We start from the raw sequence: 25,711 nt of genomic DNA on the forward strand, positions 1-25,711 counted from the left end.
TGTTATTATAATAAATTAATAAATATAAATAAATAAGAATATTTAGATTCAATTTAAAAAAAATGATTTATAATATGAGCTTATTCTTTCATTTTATAAATAGTGATATATTATCACACATACATAAATGTAATTTAAAGTTAATAAGAAAACTGCACAATAAACCTATAATTTTAGGAATAGAATCTAGTTGTGATGACACAGCTTTTGGAATTGTTGATAGTAATGGAAATATTTTAGGCGAATCAATTAATTCTCAATATTTAACTCATTTAAAGTAACTTAAAATTATTATTAATAGTTTTTTATATAATGTGTTAATAGTTTTTTATATAATTTTTTATATATAATAAAATTATATATAATTTGATAACTTTTATATATTTTAGTTTTGGAGGAATAATTCCTACATTTGCAAGATCATTGCATGTAAATAATATCACAAAAACTTGTGAAGATGCATTGAGAGCTGCAAATCTAAGAATAAGAGATATTGATGCAATAGCTACAACTGTAAAACCTGGTCTTCCTATGTCACTTAATATTGGAACACAATTTGGAAAATATTTAGCAAAAATTGGAGGAAAACCATTTATACCAATACATCATATGGAAGCTCATGCTTTAACAGCAAGAATAAATAAAAAGGTATGAAATATAATACAATTATAAAAAAATTATAAAATACAAATGTTTTATTAGAAAAAAGTTAACAAAAAGAATGACATAATTTAATTTTTATATTATAGATTGATTTTCCATATCTTGCTTTATTAATTTCTGGAGGTCATTGTTTATTAGCAATTGTTGAAAATGTAAATAAATTTTATTTACTTGGTACTAGTTTAAGTAATACACCTGGTGATGTTTTTAATAAGGTAAAATATACATAATCTTTTATTATAAACATAATCTCTATTTTTAATTATATATTACTTTTTATATTAAATATATATTTATAGGTTGCACGAAGATTAAAATTAAGAAATATTCCAGAATTTAGTACATTAAATGGAGGCCAAGCTATAGAACTTGCAGCAAGTAAAGCTTCAAATGTTAATCAGTTTTTATTTCCACTTATAATGATGCAATTTCGAAATTGTAATTTTAGTTTTTCTGGATTATTAAATTTTTGTAATAATTACATTAAATTAGAAGAAGAAAAATATAATATAGTTGGAGATATGATAATTCCTGATGTATATAATTTTTGTGCAGCATTTCAATTAGCTTTAACAACACACATTTGTCAAAGAACTCAAAGAGCAATGGAATTTATTAATAAAATGTCTTTATTTCCTGAAAATAAACAGACATTGGTATGTTAAAAATTAAAAATATTAATATAACTTTCAGTTTTAATTTAGTATGTTTATTTTTTTTATTTTATTGAATAGGTTATTTCAGGAGGAGTTGCATGTAATAATTTTCTAGCTAAAGCATTGAATATTGTAAGTACAGAATTAGGTTATACTTTTGTGAGAACTCCTTCTAAATTATGTACCGATAATGGAATAATGATAGCATGGAATGGAGTAGAGAAATGGATACAAAATATAGATGTTATTAGAGATATAAATGAAATTGAAAAAATTGAAGCAGAAAAAGTAGCTACACTTGGAGAAAATTGGATTAAAAAAGTAGAAGAAGCAAATTTAAAATGTAAATGGGTAAAAATAAAGAAAAAACTTTTTTAAATTATTTAAAAAAATATGAAATATATTTATTGTATATTTTATGTATATTTAATAATATAATGTACAAAGTTATTTTTTTAAATTATTTATTTATTGAAATAAGTTACACAAATGTTGGTGCATATCTCTCTATTTGTTGTTTTAGTTTTGTATATAAATTATCTGCATTTGAATTAAAATTTCTAAGACAAAAAGTCTTTTCTTCATATTCATCAATAATTTGTCTAATTTTTATTTTTATTTTTTGTATTTCATTTTCATCTTTTAAAATCAAAGAAGTTGTTAAAATATCATCAAATTGCAATGTTCTTGTTGGCTGTATTGATTTATCAAATTCTGGAAGGAATTTTGATAAATTACTTAATTTTGGTTTAATTTCATTATAGATTTCATCTGCTCTCTTTGTATCCATTTTATTTATTATAATCATTGCAGGTTTATCTAATAAATCAGGTTTATAAAGTTCAATTTCTTTATTCAATAAGAGAATGGTTTCTAGGCAAGATCTATATTTATGCTTTATAGAAATTTGACATCCTTGAATATCTACAATAAATAATAATAATTTTGTTCTTTCTACATGTTTTAAAAATTTATGACCCATTCCTTTATTAATATGAGCACCTTCTATTAAACCTGGTAAATCCGCAATGGAAATTTGTCTATAATCTTTATATTTTATAATGCCTAATTGTGGCTTTATCGTTGTGACTAAAAAAACCATATATAAGAAATAAAATTATATATATAAAATTATATATATATAAATAATAATATTTTTAAAAATTACATGGATAATTAGCAATCTTTGGTTTTGCTTTTGAAATTGCATTTAAAAATGTACTCTTTCCTGCATTTGGAAAACCTATTAAACCAACATCAGCAAGTAATTGAAGATCAAGAATTATAGTGCGACTTTCACCTTTGAGTCCACAATATCCTGTTTGTTCACAGCCTCCCATTCCACCTTTAGCTATCATTAATTTTGTATCTTGCGAATTTATTTCTCCTATATTTTCATAAAGTAATCTTGAATAATTAATGCTTCTCAATAAAATAAAAGTAATTACATTATATTTTACCAAGTTTAATGCGATTTTCATCATAAACAGAGATACCAATTGGTACACTTATATTTAAATCTTTTCCAGATATTCCAATAAGACCTTTTTTGGAACTTTCACTTCCATTTCCTGCTTTTAATTTCATATTCTTTAATTTATATTTAACATTTTTTAATGTTAATTTTTTTTCTGGAATGAGATAAACATTTCCTCCCGATCCACCTAATCCACCGTAAGAAGGTAATCCTGAACCACCTGTACCTCCAGTTACATGAATACGCAAACTGTCAATTAAGCGTTCTCGATTATATTTCCTTGTGTAATTGTGTAACTAAAAAATTAACCCATAAAATAATATATTTTACTATTATATTAATATTAATATATTATCAATATAATATATTATATTAATATTAAATAAAAAAAAGTATTAAATATATACTTTTGTCGTATAACCTAAAACTCGTGTTAATATAACCATTCTTTTTTATTAAAAATTACTGCATCGAATTTAGAAATGAATGTATATAAAAATATAAATTACTAATATCTATAATAATTTTCTTGATATCATAATATTATTAAATTATTATTAATTATATTAATTTATTTTGATAATATCATAATTCATAAAATATATAAGAAAACATTCACAAGTAATGTATGAACAATTCACCAGATGGCATTAATAAATTCATATATTTAGATGATTACGTTCGAAAGTGCGAAGAAATTGTTTTTAAATTTAACAAGTTAAAGTGAAATTTCAATGAAAACTATTAAAAAATATTAAATAAAGATATTATAATTATCTTTTCAATATTTTAATAATAAATCAATTTTATATATTTAAAGTAAGTATACATTTTATCATATTTCAAATTTTTTATATTAGATTTTATATTATTTTATATTATTCAAATCATATTTCACTTATTTTTTATAATATAATGCAATAAATTTATAAAATGTAATATTTTTCTTTATTAGAAATAGATAATATTACTAAAGTTATTATAAATATATCATTGTATAAGTCACTGTAAAATAGAACAAACTATCTTTAATACATACTAATACATAATAATAACTTTAAAATTGAATGTTATTTTTACATAATCAATGTCATTAGAAAATATTAAAATTAATTGAAAATTAATAATGATTTATTATAGAATCTTGTTATTAACTTGTTATTATTTGTTATATATTTCGTATATATTTTAGTTTGAAAATATAGTATATATATATATATATATATAAATGGAAAAAATTATATAATTATAAATGAGTAAAAAAATAATAATAAATCATTAGATATTAAATATTTTTATAAAATTTATAACAAATAAAAATTAACATAAATATAATATGCTTTTAAAGAGTGCAAATAAAAATTTAAAAAAAAAAGAACATCTTCGGAAAATATTTATGAATTGTTACAAGTCTGATAGAGAGTTTGCTGGCAGGATATGCTATCAGGTCAAGTGAAATCAATTGCGAAGTATAGCAGGAATTAATTGATGCAGAAATACAGAAGAGAAGAAGAGTCGAAGGGGAAGAAGAGACGATGCATTAACGTAGTTGTATTCGTTGTTAGAGGAAGTCAGAGGCTCGTCTAACGACGTATGCGTTAAAATTAAATCCAGCCGGAGGCCGACGGCTACGTCTTGCCGACGGCGACGACGACGACGACGTTACGACGAGATGCGTCCTCTAGCTCAGTCTCAAGAGCACACCCTGGCTGTACGGATGTTCTGATCTTCGATATTTTTTTCCTTGTATTTTCGTGCTTTTATCATCGATTTCATCGATAGTACGTTCAATACATTCATTTATAGTTGGCGGCATAAAAAGTGCAGATACATTCATTGAGAAACAACGAATTTTTGCTGAACTATTCTCTTCATTTTATTTCTTCTATTACTTCTACTTTTCTTGAGCACGAGGTAATTAAAAAATGTCATATCTTTCTTATGGCAGCTTTTAGATTCCTCGTTGACGTCAATGGACCATGTCCTGATTTTTCATGGTCAATTAGCTCAAATTAATATATAATATATAATTGGAAAATTAATATATATTTTATGTAAAACTTTTATATAGAAAAATAACTTTATTTTTTATACATGAAAAAAAAATTTTTAAATGATAGTTTATTGATCGAATGTACAAATATTACATGTAATATTATATTTAGTTGTATAATACATACAAGAATTTTTGCTGATTCATGTCGAATGATTTATGAAAAATGTCGACGTACTCATTAAAACATAGTTAATCTTTTGATATAAAGACAAATTTTTTCATATTCTTTTATTCAAGAATTAATAGAATAGAATTTACAATTTCAAGTTAATAATTATATTATTTTAATTTAGTTTTAAATCAAATTCTGTGCAATAATTTGTAAATAACTTTTAAATAAACAATTTCGAATTCAATCGAAGTTGTATAAGATATATGTGAAAATTAGTAAAATAATATAGTAATATAAAAATTACAATGTTTTCTAATAATTTTCTTGAATGGTAGAATAAAATTTTCTATAGGAGTGGGGAGTGTGTCATCGAGTTACTAGCCTTGATTCTTCGCCAAATAATTGATAGGGAAAGCATAGTGTTGTCACATTCTCGCGCTAATTTTACATACAATACTTACGACGCACAATTGACAATTTTCATTATTCTAATGACGCATCTAATTTCATATTTAATACTTAATAAAAAAATTCTAGTATTTCATTCTAATTATAAAACTATAATGTTATATTTTTTTTTATTTTTAATAATAATTTTTATTTAAAAAAAAATATATTTTATATTTATAAATGTATTTATATTTTGATAAATTAAATAATAAATAATTGTTTTATTTAAATACAATTTTAATTAATTAAAATTTTATTTAATTCATTAAAAAAATAAAATAGAGAAATATTTCAAAAAATTTTAGAAAGTACAAAAAAGTTTTTTGTTTTTTTTTATTGTTTAAAATGAAAATTGTATTTGTGTTTTGATTCTACATTAAAAAAATTAAAGAATTTGTTCATTTTTCAATTTGTTTATTTTAAGACATATGTCTTTTGGTGTTATAAGGAAAGATGGATCGAGATGATGAAGATTTTGGAGAGGGTTTCATTGCAGAATCTCATCCTCTTAGGCCAACGCATCTTTCTGTCCCTCTCAGTGGTCGACCAGATTCTAGAGCACCTAGTATCAGTAGCAGTGTTAGTGATTTGGATGTTCCAATTTATACTCGAGAAACCACTATACCTGTCTCTGCTGGAAAAGTAAGTAAATTTTTTCACAAATCTTTCAAATTATTCAAATATTTATTAAAATATTTTCAAATATTGATATATGAAACATATTAACATATTTTTATTATATTAAATTTATTTTTGAATATTTTATATATTATTCGTAAATTGCAATTAATAAATGCGTGAAAATTGCAATAAATCATTATTTATTATTAAAAATTAATATTATAATATAACAATTTAAAATAAATATTAACATAATAATTAATTATTTAGATATATATATAAAAAATATAAAAAAAAAATAAATTGATTTTGAATATTAATTGAAATTTATATAGAAGTGATATTAAAATTTAAAATAAATAATCGAAGATCAAGGTATATATGCAGATATAAACATACATATTTTTCTATACATATATAGAAAGTGGAATATGAGTGATCATTTATTTTTAAAATCTAAATATCGTTTAGCATTATGTATTAAATAATAACACTTTATAAAATAATTATTTCTTAATATGAAATATATATATATATAAATATATATATATGTATAAACAATCATGATAATAATAAGAATCAATAAAGTAATTATTATAATTAATATTATATATATTATTATTAAAATAATTGGTAAATTTATGAAAACATATATAATTGCGATTTTAAAAATTTTTTGAAGACATCAATTATAGTATAATAAGAGTAAAATATTATTTTGAATTTTTATTGCTTCTTTTATCAATAATAATTAATAACATATAAATAATTGGAATTCTTCCAAATAGCAATTCTTAACCTTGCACAGATCATTGATCGATTCTCTGTAGTGAATATCGTTAGTTGTTAGTAATGCTTTCTTGATCAAATGATCTGTGGTTTCTTCGAATGACGCAAGACATGCTCTAAGCAACTGCTCGTAGATACGTATTTGACCCCTGTTAATAGAATTCTAAGCATTCAATTAATATGCCCTTAGTACCTATCGAATAATTAAACGATACTTATCGCTCGTAAAGTAAGCATTATTATATTATTAATTAATTATTATATTACTATTATATTAATACATTACGTATGTTAATAGTACAATATTCTATAATATCTTATAATATTATAATTATATAAATAATATAATTTTAATATCTTGTTTTATTAGTAGCGTATCTAAATGTTACAAATTAACATTTTTTAAAAGCTACAATATAATTCTTTTATTTTAAAATATTTTTTTTATTAAACATATGTAAAAAAATAAAATATCAATGAAGAATGCAGTTCATATTTGAAATAAATAGAAATAAACTTAATGACAAATATATAATTACATATCATGCAAATATTTACTTTAAATAGAATTTTCGTTCTTATTTTTATATTATGATAATCTAACTGTTCGAAACAATGTTTTTTTTTATATCATAAGATATAACATGCTGTTGTCAACAGGTGAATTTTTTTTTTGGATTTTTATTTCAAATCTTCAATTCTTGAACTATTTATTGACATAAAATCAGTGGTTATCATATTGTCATTATTATATTATAAAAATATTTAATATTAAATAATTTAAACATATCTTGTTTTTTAATTTTTATTAATTATTTATTGGTTTTTTAAAATGCAAATGTTTCATTATGAATATTATAAGTTTTATTTAAAAAGCAGTTATAAATATGCAGTTCATATGATTTGAGAACATTCGATAACCTAGCACGTGATTGGTCGAATTGGTGGGTGTGTACAAGGCATGTCACCTGTCACTGCTTTAATTCCACAGTATATTACATATATTATCTGACGCAATCACACATGAATGTTACGATAGTAAACGAAATGCATTTTATATTTTAAATACAAACTATTCAAATTATATACGTTTAATATGTTTGTAATAATAATAAATGCAATTTATATATTTTAAAAAATTTTTTTTTCATTTGATTTATAAATATAATTATTTATAAATTTATATTAATATATTTATTATTTATTATTATTATTTATTTATTATAAAATAAATTTTCATATACGTAATATAATTTTTAAACTATTATATAAGCTATATAAAATTTTTCAAAAATCATTGATATTAATATATTAGGAAACTGACATATATTTTACATGTCATGTTTCTTTGAATACTATTATATTTAGAATTCTTGTATTTCAATATATTTGACTCAATTCAGTAATTTCTCAATAATTATTTTTTGTGATATAAATTTAATTTTATATTTTTTAATATTATTATTTTAATATAAAAATTAAAATTAATTTTAAATTAATATTTTTTATTTCTTTTTAAATATATATAATTTTTTTAGATGTATATTATTATTATAAATAATATCTTTATGATCAATATATTTATGATTATAATATTATATATATGTATTTATTAAATTTATAATATTTATTAAATTACAATGGATTCATAAATAAATATAAATTCTAAAACTTTGAAATCAATAAACGTTTTGAAGTAAATAGATGAAATATAATTTAAAATGCAAATAATTTTTTTGTGATATTAACATACCAAAGGAAATGACTTCAAATTTCTTATATGTAATTAGTTTATTTTTTTAACATGAAAATATTATATAATGATTTAAATTTTTAATTTCTTTCTTATATTTTAAATTGCAAATTATAAAAATATTGGAATATCATAAAATTTTAAATTTATTTAAAGTCATTCATATTTAAATAAAGATATTATTGTTCTTAATATTATTTATGTTGCGTCTTGTGATATTAGAAAATTGAAGAGAGGGAGAATGAAAGAGTGAGTGAGAAAATGAGAGAGTGAGAAAGAAAATTCTTGGGGGCTCGCCATCTATCGAAGAGTGACGTTGTACAGCTTGCATCAATGTGAAGCCATCGTCCGTCGCCCACGCGTTGTATCGTTCGTTTTTACCTAAGATAAAATAGCCAAGTGCGTTTTACTATAGTATATTCGCGTGTTTTCAATGCTTTTGTTTCTTATGTTTTAATAATTTAATAAATGTTTTATAACCACAAAGATTAATTTTTATCGTTTTTTGTATTATGTTCATATATTTGAAAAGAGGTTAGAAAATATTTGTATATATTATATTTTAGAATTTGTTTATACAAGTATGATAAATTTTATAATTTTAGATAAATGATTATTTAGATAAATTTCATTAAATATAAAATTTGAATAATTAATATATATATAATTCTTATTTCAAACGTTTTTCTAATTATTATTTAATCTATAATCATTTATATTTATAATATATATAAATAAGATAATTTTATTTTTCTCATTTTTTCTCATTTAAATTACAAAAATTATAATTATTTTTAATTATGTGATATATTTCAAAACATATCGATCCATCGGTAAATATTCATCCCAAATATTCAGAGAAGAAGCGCAGGCTCAACAAAAAGTTAGAAATGGATGGTATATTTCGTATCTTATGTGAATATAATATATATATGATATATAATATATATTAAAAAAAGTTATTTAATAATAACTGACATTGTGAATTTTTAAAAATCATAATTTTATTAAAAAATTATATTACTGTGTGTAAATATATACAAATTTAAATTAATTGTGACAAAAACAATATTTTTAAAGTTATATCACATAAAAAATAAATAATTTAATCAAATAAAGATTACGTTCGTTTTAAATCTGATTGAAAAAGTTGTATTACATTTGTAAGTAATGATATTAATTATTTTTTAAATCATTGATAAAAATTATTTGCAATGCATAATGACTTTTAATATGAAATATAAGAAAAATATAAAAAAAAATTAAATTATGAAATAAAAATACATTATAAATAAAAAATGAATGCGAATATTAAATTTTTTAAATTTTTTTCATGCGAAAGTGATATATTTTTTTAAAGCATATAATCTAAAATTATAAAAAATCAAAAATAAATTAGTAAATGAAGCATTATTTCATTGATTTTTAAATGTAAATATATTTTTAAATGATTTATATTTGTTATTTTATAATATGATAAAATATTATACGTTAAATATACATATATATGTATACGTTAAATATTTTTCTATTTTAAAAATATAATTATATAATTATTTAATTATCACATCTAAATATGGAGCTAAAAAAGCAAGTTTATTTTGATATCTGGTTTTGTTATGTTGAAAATTAAAAGATAATTTCTCCAATGAATTAAATATGAAGCAATCCTCGATTTAGAATTACAATAGAAAATGCAAGCCGGTAAATTTTCGCGCGTGCGCTTTGTAAGGCTTCTTGGACGGTTACTCGTTTATCCAAGAGGTATAAGTATACCAGGATCGAACGTGAATTTTCTTGGAATAGTCAAGCCCGCGTTTTCTTTGACTACGTCACTAATTGTAAGTACTACGTGTCATTCGCGCGGCAACTCGGTCGTTATTTCTTCTCTAAAAATAAATCGAATGAATTCTTTTTTTATTTTTCTTTTTTTTTTTTGCAAATACCAATGCAAACCTAACCCATGTATGAATAGACTGACAATTATGAGTTGCAAACAGAAATGTATTATTGAGTTAATTTACAAGTGAGAAACATAGATGTTTTTAATCAATGGAATTGAATATATATAGCATATTTTACTAATAATATAGATATGCATATTTTTTTTAATTAAATTATTATATATTTTATATCGTTTATAAAGCATGATTATCTAAATATATTACTTTTTAATGTTTATATTTTAAAGTGAATCAATGCAAACATATGATATAAATGATAAAATGAATATGATTATAATAAATATTCACATTTATCAATTTTAGTAACAAGTCATTCGTAATGAGAATTTGTGATATTTTTATCATTTTTAACATTGATATTTTTATCATTTTTAACATTGTTATTTTTAACATTGATTCTTGATTTAAAATATTTTGATATATTGTACATTATGATAAAAAATTAGGTAAAAAATAATTTTTAAATCAAATAAGTGAATAAATTATGATGTAACGATATCACATTTCGTGATTTATAAAGGAATACAAAATTCATATATATATATAAAAAAAATTTGTTATAAAAAAAATTTTCAATGATTTTCATTTAGAATCCATTTCATTCTTTTAATATACAATGACATGTCAAATTATCATAGATCATGACCCTCCAGATTATATATATATATATATATATATATACACATATACATATATATATATATTCAATGATTCTATTTTCATAATATTAATCAACAAAGTTCTGATTAATTATTTATATATAATTTACATATAAACTAAAATTCTAGATTCTTTTACGATCTTATTTTAGTGATTTATTTATTTTTTTATAATTATAATATTAAATTAATAAACATATAAATAGGATATGCTATAATATATAAAATATAATATAAAATATATATAAAATTAATATATTTTAAATAAAAATAAAAATGTTATCTTCTATACCATAATAGTAACATTTTAACAATTAATAAAAAAAAATTACTATGTATATATTAATATAAATAATAATCATATTTAATAATAATCATGAGTTATAATTTTTCAGATTTTTTATTGTTAAATAAAAATAAACTTCCTTTTTTTCTAAAATCAATAAATAAGTAAAAGCATATTGTTATTTTAATTTATTGATATTGCTATAAATAATTATAATAGAAAATAATAAATATTTAAATTTTTGTATAAATTTGATTATATCTTGTAATAATCATCTATTATTGATTATCTACTTGATTTATTAATTATATTAATTGATTAATTAATTATAATTTTTATGATTTGTTATATTTAATACTTTATAGATTTTTAATATATTGTGATGAAAACTGTTGCGTTTGTTTCTTTTTCTTTCATTATTTGATTTTCATATATACATCATTTATTAAATTGATTTTTTAATTACTTAATCTTAAAGTTATATCAAATAATATCTTAAAATTATTCAAAATATTTTAAACATCTAATCTTACGTAAGAAATTTAAGTGATTATATTATCTATATACGCTTGCTTGTTCCTTTTCATTACATCATTTTTATATTATTTCGTAAAAGATTCGTTTTATCATTGATATTTCTCGTTTTTATATAATAATATATGAAATATAATTTACACGTTTTTTTACAAGCTGCTTTGTGATGGAAACGGAAAACGACAAGGTATCATGTAATAAAAAAATTAACATAAAATTTATAGATATTGGTATATGCTTAATTAACAATTATGATTTAGTCAAGCAATAAAATTCAGGAGCAGGCTACAACAAGTACGCCTTCAAATCCGGTGCAGGAGGTAACGAAATTTGTTACAAACTTAAGAACATATAATGTTAAACGGCTCTTATCTTTTCTGTTTCATTGTTTACTCTTTCACATACATTATGGAGGATAAGAAATTGGTGAGTATATTATATTACAAACTGAACGATATGTAGTTCGTAAGACGAAAATATTAATTCTTATTTTAGCTGTTAAACTCGTATATATTTGATTTTTTTTTTTTTTGTTTTTATTATTATGCACATAAAGTTTATGATTTTGAAAACAAGGTATCTCGAAAGTATGTTTCACTTAAATTGTGACAAAAACAAAAAATTAACGCGAAACGGAAGAAATCTAATCTCGTATAAAGTTCAAATTTCGGATAGTCGAATATCATTGATGATAATGAATATACATATATTATCATTCTCTATGTCCTGTCTATTAAATTATAAATTTTGAATAGAAAAGACTAAAGGTCATATCGTTATTTCCTTGATTTCACTTTTTTTTTTTTCTCATTTATTTTTGTATATTTTGAAATGTTTATAAATTTACCGCAATTTATATTCTAAAAAATATGTTATTTCAATTTTAACAAGTTATTTCTAATAATCATTTATGTTGTAAATTATGAATCAATAACTGTTGATTATATCGTCATGATTATACAATTCTAACAAATATGAATAATGTCGAAATTTTACTTCCTTTGACGATAATAAATTAATATCTATATATTAAAAATAATCTTTTATCCATTAAAAATATTATTGAAAATAAATCCTACTAAAGATTTGATTTTCTATTGTATTTTGTATTAATATAAATATTTTTAATTTATTTTTTTGAATAATTTGAATTGTTAGTATATATAAATAAAATTATTTGATTCTTTTCAACGTGGGTATACAGAACTTGTATAAAATCTGGTTTAACTAATGATAATGAGTCGGTGACCGGTGATTGTATTTTATCATCTATGAAACATTCTTTAATTATGCTTTCTTTGCTTTTTTTTCCATCAAATTTTCTAAATTTATAAAATGAAATAAATGTAATAAATTAAGTGAAAAAAATAGAATTATTTTATTTTGAAAAAATGCAAATAAGTTTCATATATCATATTATATATAAATTATAGAGAAAAATGAATTTTGAAAATTTAATACATGATATATTTTTCTTATTTAAGCATTCTTACGTAGGTTACATAGGTATATATTACATAGGTTATGACAACCGCTTTGTAACTGTAATGTTCTTAACTATAAAATTGGCGCACACAACATGATTACTCCATTAAAAGGCTACGTCCGGTTTTGCATTGAGATAGTATGAGCTTGTTACAACAAAATAATAGATCCAGAACAAAATTTTTTTCGTACCATCTTGGTATAGTTTAAATTATTCTTATAAAATTATATTATAACAGTAGTCTTATATTTATCTTTATTCATTTAACTATTATAATAATTTCTTATAAATAGTATTACACAATACTATATTATATATTTCTTCTACAATTATTATCACTATTATGAAAGTTTTTTTTTATTGCTTTCACATTTTATTCATCATTATAAAGAAAAAATTTATATGATAATTTGAAATGTTATTATTATAATCAACATTGTAAACATGTTCATTTAATACGTCGCAAATGAAATATAAATCCGTTTGATAGGATTATGGTTTAAGAAATTGAGAAGGACAAGCATAAGAAATCTAGATCCTTTCATATAGCGTTTATAATACTTCAACTATACAGCTACATATTGTATTATACGGATTATATTAATATATCCACATGTTAATCTAGAGTATAACTTTCAAGAGTATTTCTTTACATCAGATATAGATGCATCAGATTCTTTATCAGGAAGTGGTTAGCGATCATCATACAAAACGATCGCCTTTATATATTTTTTAATGATATTTACAATTATTGATTTTATAAATATCGATTAAGGGGAAAAAAAAAAAAAAAAAAAAAAAAGAAAAGAAAGATCGCGTTATCGCGTATCTATATTCTTTTTCTCGAGAATTTTCTCGGAAGAAATCCTGGAATGGTGAGAGAGGTGAAACCTACATTGCTGCACAGTGTTGTCCAATTGGTATGTATAGAGTTTGTTCAAGGGACCTACACCAAGCTTGAGCGAGAAGTAAAGAGGAGAGGGAGATATGACTGGTTTCGAAAATCAGCTTTCGTCCCGCTCGCACGAATGTTGTCTCAGTAGCTTTCATACGCGACCGTGACACGGAACGATTCGGTCGTTGTCTCCTCACTGTCGTCGCATCGCTCAATTCGAATTTTGTATACGAGCTGGTGACAAAAAAATTTTTTTTAACAAGTGTAGTACGAAAGCATACGAAATTTTATACCATGACTGACAGAGGGTGGTTACAGGTAAAAAATACTTTCAATATAAACGTATCTAGTGCCAGATAACAATATCTAAATTAATAATTAAAAATTTCGAATATATTTGGTTTTTTTTTCGTTCTTTGCAATTCACAATGTAAAATTCAACAATTAACGATAAAATATTTGATATCGATTAATTATGATTACTGTTTTATGTGAAATTTCTATTTGGCGGTAAATGAAATATTTTTTTAAATCTAGTCTGCTTCTCTTGAGTATTATGAATGTTATTAGCATTGAAATATTAACATTCAATTTGAACAATTCGAGCTATTGTATATTTTCAAAACGCGGTAACATTTTCACCATTGACAATTAGAACTAAAAATTGTAATAATTAAGTTATATTCAAGGTAAAGAATTTTATCAGTAGTTTTTACTTCTAGAAACAAAGAAATATTGTTTAGGTCTTTATCTCGATCATCCGATTTTATTACAAAACTAAAATGATATATATTTAATTTGATCGATCAACATTGAAAATGTTATTTTTTTCACAGATTTTGGATCGTTTATTTTATTATGTTAAACGCGACCTATGTTATTCACTTTTTTTTTTTAGATAATCGTATATTATATTAAAATCAGAAAAAAAAAGTAAAATTTTTTAAGCATAAATTAAATATCAAATTGCATCATTATTTGATGTACTGTCTGGTAGTGTAATGGAATCGAATGATCGTTAAACAATTATTATACGATATTCACAAAAACAAATTTACTTTAATAATATTTAATCCGGTTAAATATATTTTTCCAATAAAAATTCTGTTTTTTTTTTCTTTTTTTTTTTTTTTCTTTAATACGAAATATAATAATAATTCTACGAACGAACGAGTAAGAAAACGAGTATGAAAATTGTTAAAAGCATTGATCTGTTCTTTTGTTGGACAATATTATTGTTCTGCCGACATCGATGCTCTGTATCTCGTATTATCTCATAAATTAATGCAAGTAAAATTCCTTTGAGAGTGAAAGGAAATTAATAAGAGATGATATTAATCTGGAAATACATGTTATGTCAAGACTTGTGTTAAGCCAAGGTTGTACTGAATAACCAACCTATATATCTACCGAAGTTGTGATATGTGTAGGTGACTTTATTGCAATAATGATTTTCTACTCACGTCTCGTCTAGCAAATATATTTGTGATTGAATATAACGAAAGTGTTTCTCTTCTTCTTTTTTATAATTATATTTCGCGTATATAACTTTATAAATTTGATTATCATATTAAAATATCATATTGAATAAACAATTATAAATAATCAAAAAAAAAATGATTATTTAATATTTAATTAATATAATGAATATAAATTATTATATGCATATATATGATAATGATAAGGAATGTGTTATTATAAAAAAGAAATTTTAAAAAGTGAACTTTAAACTACATGTTTAAAAATAGAAACATTATTTAATAAATTCTTTTTTAATTTTTATCAAAATTTACTTATTATTAAAAGATTGCGTATGTATCTGTATTTGTATTTTTTAAAATATAAATTATTGAATTTAAAAAAAAATCAGAAATTTACAGTTCTTTTTCGTCGTACAAAGAATGACGCAAACTAATAACGTATGTAAAATCGCAATATTCTACGTATTATACATATTAGCTATGCATAAATAAAAGTCAAATAAGACGACTGTAAATAAGATTAACACATGAACAATATTTCAAAATTTTTATTTTATAATTTTGAAGATACGATTATATAATATCCGAAAAAAGTATCCATATCCATTATGATTTAATTTGATATTTAGTTTGAATAGACACAACTTTGTAATACTTGTTCAAAAAATGATCTATCTCACGTAAAAATTTAGGAAATTAATTCTGTTATAATAATAAAAAATAACTGAGTTTTTTTAAATTTTTATAAAACTTTTATTTAAAAAAAAAAAATGAAAAAATTTGTTTGTTGAATAACCTACTTAGTTAAGAATCAAAAAATCCAGCATAGTATCCAAAGTTATTTTTATTTGAACGAAAATAACGTTATTCTTATATTTTCGGTTGAAAAAAATTCGTCGTATATAATATGAAATATGAAATAAATAATATTCTTTAAAGTAAAATATATTATATAATTCGATACATTTTTTTTCTAATGGAAAAATTTACTTGTGTTCATATAAGTAATTTTTATATTTTATTTAAGAATATAAAACGAGTTTTTTTTATTTATTTTTTTATTTTGTATATTTTATTTGATAAAGCATTATAATAATTTTCAAACTTATATAAAAATTCTGTTTTATTTGACGTTATTACTTATATACATATGTATGATTTGATTAAAAATACGTTATATAAGTGATTTAAATATTCTATACGGTACTTATAATATGGAGAAACTAAAGGAGTTATCAAGAAATATCTTAAATTCTTAGAAAATCATCAAACAAATTGATAGATCGAAAATTTTGATAAAACGTTTGCGTTTGTCATCTAGTAGCTATAATTAGAATGCTTGAACTTGTGTATGCCACGAGACCGGTGTAGAAGAGGCTTGGCAACGCGAACCAATCGGCGTTGCTTGGGATAGACACACCTCTGTTTCAACCAATGCCAACAAAAGTTTGAAGAACGGGAAATTTTCACATCTTCTCTCTAAACTTGTAATATGTTCGTTCCAGAAATATTATTCTAATATACAATGGAATTAAATTTCGTAATTGGTATTATATTTTTCATCATTATTGCAAGCAACAATCGTTTCCTAATACGTCAACAGTATTATGTATATTGAAACTAATTCCAGTACATGGATGTAAATAAACACAATTACACTATTGCATGGAATATGCTTACGAAGCAATTTCATTCGCATTGGTATCATTTTTTTGAAATAAAATCTGTAAATTTAATCGAATAAGATAAAACGTAAGTTTTATATCACGATAAAATATTTAGTGAGTAGAAACAAAGTTAGATAAATCTGAAATTTTTAATTTTTAAAAACTTAAAAATAAAATTGTAGGTTATTGAAAAAAAATACAAAGTATAATTTACTTGTTATTTATTTCTAAATTGATATTTATATTGCTCGTTTAAACTTTTACTTTTTGGACTGATTGCAACAAAATCTTGGCTGTATTCCGAATAGTAGAGCTAGTTTAATAATCGGTTAAAGACCGAATAAAAAGAAACAAAAATGAATTGTGGCAATGCTCCTATAGTAACAGTATATATTCATGAAATAGTCGTGTGACATTCATATATTATATTTTCATCAGACTTGGTAAATATCCTGTTAAATATTTATTTCCGGTTTATCATTTTTTTTTTCACAAATACAAATTTTTGATACAATACGTATATAATCTATCTATATTCTGTTTTATATATATATAGATTTAACAAAAAAACTAGTGGACACAAAATACAAGTGAAAGTGAACTTGAAACTTTATCGTATAGTAAAATAAAAAAAGTATTAATACGTGTATATAAACAATAAGTTATAATAATATAATCTAAATTATTAATTATAGCTTTTATTATTATAATTTTCAATTATATTTTTGGAATAATCGACGAATAATGAATAATAAAATGAATAATAATAAAATAAAATTAAATAGGAGATATATTAATGAAATACAATACGTAAATTTAGTTGAGAAACACTGACTGGTAAGCTTTCTTGAAGTACGTATGCGTGTCACGTACAATAGTTTGCTTAGCATGTTTGTGTGTCACAGATAGAAGCGGTATAAAAATGCGTGGCGGGGGTACCGACCCGCAGAGTGGTCTTTGACACGTGCTTGAAAACAGCGGGAGCTTGTATAAGTCTATATTTTCCATATATTCGAGTTAGAACATTTTAATCGCTTATCAATACGAGCCTATTCAATTCATTGGTAAATCAATTATAATTTCTCGATGACTCTGAGAACGGTTGGATTTAAATTACGACCTTTATTTGGAAGACCGGTAAGATGCAAACAAATCTTAAATTTATCAATTAATTATATAATTAATACGATCTGTAATACGATCTTTTTGTCTTTAAAAAAAATTCAATTGAGAAATAAAATATTAAAAATAAATTTTCTATTTTTTCAAATGCTCTAATATTTATTTTTCTATAACATTGTTTACAATTTAATTACAGTTAATTTTTTTAGTTCTTAAATTTTTATTGAATTAATTATTTAAAAAAAATTGAATCTGAATAAAAATTTTAACCGGATTAAGATTTTATAAAGATTTTCATTCTGATATTTCTTTAAAATAATTTGAGATATAATCAAAAAATATAATTTATTTAAGGTAGCTATATAATGTTTTTTAGCTAGCTAAAAATAGCTAAAAATAAATCTTTTTAAATATAAGTTTTAAGATTTTTATTAAAATTTATTAACTCTTTCTTATAATGAGTGGTAAAATACATATTTCTTTTTAACCAGTTAAAAAAAAATTTTTTTAACAAGTTTATTGTCTAACATTGATGAATAAAGAAAACGATCGACTAAGAAGTAATTATCTTTATTACAGGGTTTAAACGGACGATTAGCATTTGCTATTGCAGCTGCTGCACTTGGATCATCATTTCAACATGGGTACAACACTGGTGTCGTCAATGCACCTCAGCAGGTATTTCATAAGATACATTATCAGCATTTTTCTCATATACAATATCGACATGAAGCTACTTTGTAATGATATTTATTCACAAATTACTAAACAAAATTTTTACTTGTTCACAATAAGTGATTACTTATTTAGAATTCTTAAAATAAATAATAATTAATTTTTATATTTAAATAATTAGTCATTTACTTGTAACAATATCTGGTTTAAGTATCAAATTAATTATATTTTCAATATATATTTAAAAATATTTTATATTTATATTTTTATATAAATATTTTATACACATAGAAGTAATAATTAAGCATTTGGTTATATAATATTTTTTTAGTTACCTTAGATTTTAATAATTATATAATTATTTAGTTATCTTAGATCTAATACGTAATTTTAATACCTATCTTTTTGTATGTTAAGTTCATTTTTACAAGCGCCACATAATCAATATTGAATATATTAAGTAAAATGAATAATCCTAACAACGCCATTACAAAGATAAAAAAAATATATTTAATAATTGAAATCGTAATTATTTGATTTGTTTTTTGAAAATAAAATGATTTCAAAAATAAAACTTATTATCTCAATATATTTCTATATTAATAAATACTTCTATTTTAATATTAATATTTCATTTAAAAAAATAATCTCAAGATAAATTCTCGAGAATTTTACTCTCAAATATACAATACAGGAATAAAATTAAATAGGTAAATGAAAAATAATTATTGATAAAATTTAATAAATCATATTATAAATATATATACATACTATATAATATACATTGTATATTATATTTAAATTTTATTTTTTATACGTCTTTATAGTATATAAATTATTTAGTTAATAATTAAAATTAATATTTAAAATTTTATGTAAGAATAAATAAAATTTATAGAAAAAATTAAATGATTATATGGATAGATAAAAATAAATGGATAATACGAATAATTTAAAATTAATGTTTATTATTACCATCCTACTATATATATATTATTTTTTATCAAGATTTTTAGATGAATTTGAAATTATTTATTCCATCATTTTAAATTATTAAAAAAATTCATTCTATTTTTTCTAAAAATTGTTTTATCTAAAAGATTAAAATTCAATAAAATTTTCAATAGAAATAAAATTTAAATCTTTTTCCGTCTATTTCATTAATTGTTAAAAATTTCATATTTTTTTAACATAGTAACATATTTGAATCATTATCTTGAAAAATGAATTTCTAATTTGAAATCATTTTTATTCTTTAAAATTTCTATTTATTATTGATTATTAACATTTCTAATTTCATTACTGAATCTATGATCCAATTTTCTTTTAGAAAAAAAATCTTTGTTTAATTGTAATGCACGAAATCTAATCATTAACATAATATACAAACACGTGACAAAGACTTGGATTTGAATCTTAGAAATTTGTGAAATTTGTTAGATAATCTTCTTTTAAGCGAAATTGGATTGAATGGATTTTTTTAACAATTTAATAAAATGAGAATTTTGATATTTTAACAAAGATTATATAGAAACCTTAATAAAAAAATAATATAAATATTATTAATGTAATTAATTGTAAGTAAATGTAAGTAAAGAAATAATTATAACAAAAGATAATAATACTAACATTAAGTTTAAATTATTATGTATTATCCATTTATTTTTATCTATCTATAATTAGCAACTTTCTTTTACAAATTAATTCATTTTATACATATGATTTTAAATATTAGATTATAAAGATATAGAAATAAAATTTATAAAGATATGGTGATAATTTTAATTAAAGTTAATTAACAATTATCCATTATTGATGATGGATTATTTCCATCATCAATCAATTTTATATCTTCGACTATATTTATAATTAGAAAAATGGAAAAAAAATGATACAGAAATGATATAAATGTATCGTGTATTACAGCTTATTGAAGATTGGATCAGTAACTTGAAGATGAACCGTACTGGTCAAGTAACAAAACAATCAGAAGTGACTATGATATGGTCAATAGCGGTGTCGATATTTTGTGTAGGCGGAATGATCGGTGGTTCTCTGGTGGGTTCGATAGCCGATCGTTTTGGTAGAAAGGGTGGTCTGTTAATAAACAATATCCTAGTTCTCTTGACAGTAATTTTCGAGGGCTGCGCCAAAACAGCGAAGAGTTATGAAATGATAATTATAGGAAGATTTCTGATTGGTATTAATGCAGGATTAAACGCTGGTCTGGCGCCTATGTATTTATCTGAAATATCACCTATTCATCTACGAGGAGCCGTTGGAACGGTTTATCAATTAGTTATCACTATGTCTATTTTGGTATCACAAATTCTTGGATTAGAACAAATTTTGGGTACGGCCGAACAATGGCCTCTTCTTCTATGTTTGACGATTGTGCCTGCAATATTCCAAGTAATTGCTCTTCCATTCTGTCCCGAGAGCCCGAAATATTTGTTAGTCACTAGAGGAAAGGATATGGAAGCTCAGAGAGGTAAGTTTTCAATATTAATAATTATTCGTTATCCTAAAATAGTTTATATAATCAATTGTTTTTAGTAAACAAACATATATTGTATTATACATATATATATATATATATATATATTGTATTATTAGAGCGAAACATTTATTGATAACGAAAATATTATTTATTGCAGCTTTAGCTTGGTTACGTGGCACGATCGAAGTTCACGATGAAATGGAAGAAATGAGGACGGAATATGAATCAGTAAAACTTGTGCCAAAGGTTACATTGAAAGAATTATTTGTAAATTCTACTCTTAGAATTCCATTAATAATTGCGCTTATGGTTATGTTCGCCCAACAATTATCTGGTATAAATGCTGTAATGTTCTTCTCGACGAAAATTTTTATGATGGCACAATTAGATAAAAATGCGGCTCAAAATGCGACATTGGGTGTTGGAGCCATGAATGTTCTTATGACTTTTATTTCTTTAATACTTGTTGAAAGAGCTGGAAGAAAAACATTGATGTTAATTGGATTTTCTGGAATGTTTGTCGATACTGCCTTACTCGCTATTTGCCTTGCTTTTGCAGTAAGTATATTGTTATGAATGAATTGATATTGTTGAAGAAAAAAAAAAGAATGCTATAAAAATTTCTGAAATATATTTTTTTTTTTCATTTTCTAGGAAACATCTCGTGCAGCAGCTTATTTCTCAATCGTATTGGTAATCATGTTCGTAGTTCTGTTTGCAACTGGACCAGGTAGCATACCTTGGTTTTTAGTATCTGAATTGTTTAATCAATCTGCAAGACCTGCGGCAACGTCCGTTGCTATAGCAGTTAATTGGACGGCAAATTTTATCGTCAGTATCGGATTCCTACCGCTGCAAGAGGCACTAGGTGCTTACGTATTCATTATTTTCGCCGCTTTACAAGCATTCTTCGTTTTCTTCATTTATAAGAAAGTGCCCGAAACGAAGAACAAAACAATGGAGGAGATTAGTAGCATGTTCCGACAAATATCGTATCAGTAAGAATTTTTATATTGCACTTAGAGAATTAATTACAATATTTTTAAAGAAAACGTTTCACAAATGAATGAATCGAATGTAGGTACGAATTTTTTTAAAGAATCCGTGACTTGACAATAATAGGTAATAACTATTTTTAATATATATATTTTTATTACGTTTTTATAAAAATTAAAGATAACATTTTTTTAACTAAAATTATATATTTTTATTTTATGATAAATTAAAAGAATATTAGTTTAAATTTTACGTAACTTTTAAACATAATTTAATAATGCTGTCAAGTCACGCATATTTTTTAAGAAGTTTGACTTTTAATTAAATTTAAACTTAGTTCCTATTGTTACCGGCACAATAAACTTATAGCAACAAACAAGAAGAGTATCAGATTAATAACAAAATATAAAAAAAACTAGTTAAAAATTAATTATTTATCTCAACAAATTTACTGATTTTTTTTTAAAATTCTTTGTTTCTCTTTCTATAAAATTAATACTTCGAACGATATTAATAACATAACGTAGCCCAAATTTTAGTTTTAGATAATTATACAGAGCTCAAAAGAGATAAATATTAAGAGATAAATATTTTATTTATAAAATATATTTTTATCGAAAAACAACAAATTAAATAAATAAGGAAATTGATGATAAATAGATATATAAACAGAAAACATATTAAATATAAATATTTAACTCGCAGTTCCTTAAGAATAATTAAGAAGATTAAATGACAATTATTCATTTTTAGTAAACATTATTCTATCTTCAAGAAAAAATGAAGAGCCGATATTATTTAACTATATGATACTAATTATTATAATTCTAGTCATAAAAATATAATATTTTTTAATTAAAATGATATTTGGAAAATTTTATTAAGATTCACACATATTTTTCATTGCTATAAAAATTATATTTTTAATATAATTTTACATTAGAATATAAAAAAATATCTCAATCTGGTTAAAATCTTTAATAAAAATTAATTTTACATTAAAGATCTCTAAAATATTTATAAATGTCTATATATATTTAATATGATATAAATATAGCATAAAACTGTTGGAACTTGTGAGATTCATTTTCGAAAAAATTTTATTGTTATAAAACTTAAAAATCTAAAACATTTTTAAAATTTTTACACATTTTATTTGTTTCATGTATAAATTTATATGAACTTATGCAAATTTTGTTCTATGAGCTATGAAAAAAAATTTTATCAAAATGAGAAAAATTAAAAATACTGTTACTCTTGTACATAAAAATATCATAAGATAGTATCGTATAGCGTAGAAAAAAATATTATATATTTATACATGCATGTAATTAGTGAATGTTTAAATCTGTATACCATTGTTGTATATTTATTAGATATTTAATTAATACGAAAAATAACCAAAAATCATGTTAAAATACCGTAATGACATAAGTTAGAAATATTAAGCAACGTTCCGCAGTAAATTATGAACAACAACATATATCTATGAATGCAAATAATACTCAAACTTAGTTCTATTTTTTATGCTTTTTATGCTATTAAATTTATTTTAAAATTCAAGTTTTCATAGTGTGCCGGTGTATATCACAAATACATTCAATAATAAATTTTAATTCTTAAATGCTGAAACATAAAAATAAAAATGTATAATTAAAATTAAAAATATTGTGAAATATGATATATATATCAGATCATATTAGATTTATATCTTAATTATGTCTAATGTATTAGATAAGTAATACTTTTAAAAATAATTTAGTTAAACGTTAAATTTTTATGAAAATTTTGAAAGATAAAAATTTTTTGAAAATGATCGATTTGTATTTTGATATTTTTAGATATATTTAATAATATTTTAATAAATAATATTTACGATGTTCTTATGTAATATATATATATAAAGTTTTAAAAGAAATTGATCATATCAAAATATCTTATATTTCAATAAATGAGGTAACGACCAAATAGAATTGAAATAATTATAAGACAAACGAAAAATTATTAGATAATATTTCAATTGTTAAATTATATTCAATTATTAAATCACTTCATAACTATGAAACACACTGGCATACTATATTATACTATATATAATAATAATACATACAGCAGTAAATAATTAATTTTTATTTACTAAATTTACTCAAACATTTTTTTCTGATTTAGAAATTTTATCTAAATATTTATTAATATCAGAGGCTTAAGTAAACAATAATCTATTTTATTATTTATAATATAAAAAATTAAGAATTCTATCATAATACATATAGATACTTATAATTAATATTCATAAACGTCAGATAAGCAGTAAAAAAAAACATTGATATATATACATTTAAATATCTAAATATATTATTTCTCTTAACTGACGTGTATGGATTATAGTTTTAGTATACTTAAAAATAAATTTATATATGTATAACAGGCAATAAATTATTTATCTATATTTAATATTTGAAATCAAAACTTCTATATTCAAAATTTTAAATATATGGTTAGCGTTATAAAAATATTGAATTACATGAAAAATGAGTACAACGCGACATATTTGTAATTTAATTTTGAATTTTTGTATTCATTAATTATATTTCGTAAGTATTTTGCGGTACAATTACAGCATTTAGTGTTAGCTTCTTCTTTTATACGTAAAACCTATCAATTATTCATATCTTTTTCCTTTTTTTTTTTCTCTTTTTTTTCTTTTTTCTCCTTAAAAAATTAATAAAATATATATAAAGAAAATATAATGAAATAATTCATAAACATCGCGCTATATTATATTATGTTGTTATTATTTACACATTAGAAAGTCATTACAATTCATAAAATCGTGACAATTATTTAAATAATTTTTACGTCATATCAG

General features: G+C 21.7%; 3 protein-coding genes across 18 annotated transcripts; 2 read left to right on the forward strand and 1 right to left on the reverse strand.

Moving 5' to 3' along the window:
• Positions 1-59: 59 nt before the first annotated feature.
• Positions 60-1,821, forward strand: LOC413534 (probable tRNA N6-adenosine threonylcarbamoyltransferase, mitochondrial). Of its 2 annotated transcripts, XM_026445940.1 has the most exons (6): positions 60-277; positions 390-648; positions 750-878; positions 963-1,041; positions 1,219-1,319; positions 1,398-1,821. In XM_026445940.1, exons 1-6 carry the CDS (start codon positions 63-65, stop codon positions 1,695-1,697), a joined length of 1,083 nt encoding a protein of 360 aa, XP_026301725.1. In that variant the 5' UTR covers positions 60-62; the 3' UTR covers positions 1,698-1,821. The 2 variants fall into 2 exon arrangements, with proteins under 2 accessions (XP_026301725.1, XP_026301724.1); XM_026445939.1 differs by having other exon boundaries at positions 963-1,319.
• LOC413533 (GTP-binding protein 10 homolog) lies at positions 1,776-3,448 on the reverse strand. Its single transcript, XM_396976.7, has 4 exons — positions 3,204-3,448; positions 2,780-3,092; positions 2,488-2,706; positions 1,776-2,408 (listed from the first exon to the last, which is right to left on the reverse strand). Exons 1-4 carry the CDS (start codon positions 3,240-3,242, stop codon positions 1,801-1,803), a joined length of 1,179 nt encoding a protein of 392 aa, XP_396976.2. The 5' UTR covers positions 3,243-3,448; the 3' UTR covers positions 1,776-1,800.
• An 836-nt stretch (positions 3,449-4,284) lies between these two features.
• On the forward strand, positions 4,285-23,260 carry LOC409424 (solute carrier family 2, facilitated glucose transporter member 1). Of its 15 annotated transcripts, none has more exons than XM_006557716.3 (9): positions 4,285-4,507; positions 5,863-6,056; positions 12,177-12,207; positions 12,281-12,336; positions 12,431-12,446; positions 19,251-19,349; positions 21,273-21,837; positions 22,004-22,404; positions 22,501-23,260. In XM_006557716.3, exons 1-9 carry the CDS (start codon positions 4,469-4,471, stop codon positions 22,846-22,848), a joined length of 1,749 nt encoding a protein of 582 aa, XP_006557779.1. In that variant the 5' UTR covers positions 4,285-4,468; the 3' UTR covers positions 22,849-23,260. The 15 variants fall into 15 exon arrangements, with proteins under 15 accessions (XP_006557779.1, XP_006557778.1, XP_006557780.1 ...); XM_006557715.3 differs by having other exon boundaries at positions 4,286-4,507; positions 12,281-12,340; positions 12,435-12,446; XM_006557717.3 differs by having other exon boundaries at positions 4,286-4,507; positions 12,281-12,340; positions 12,441-12,446.
• The last annotated feature ends 2,451 nt before the right edge of the window (positions 23,261-25,711 follow it).

Source organism: Apis mellifera, linkage group LG16 (assembly GCF_003254395.2).
Source record: "Apis mellifera strain DH4 linkage group LG16, Amel_HAv3.1, whole genome shotgun sequence".
Classification (NCBI taxonomy): domain Eukaryota; kingdom Metazoa; phylum Arthropoda; class Insecta; order Hymenoptera; family Apidae; genus Apis; species Apis mellifera.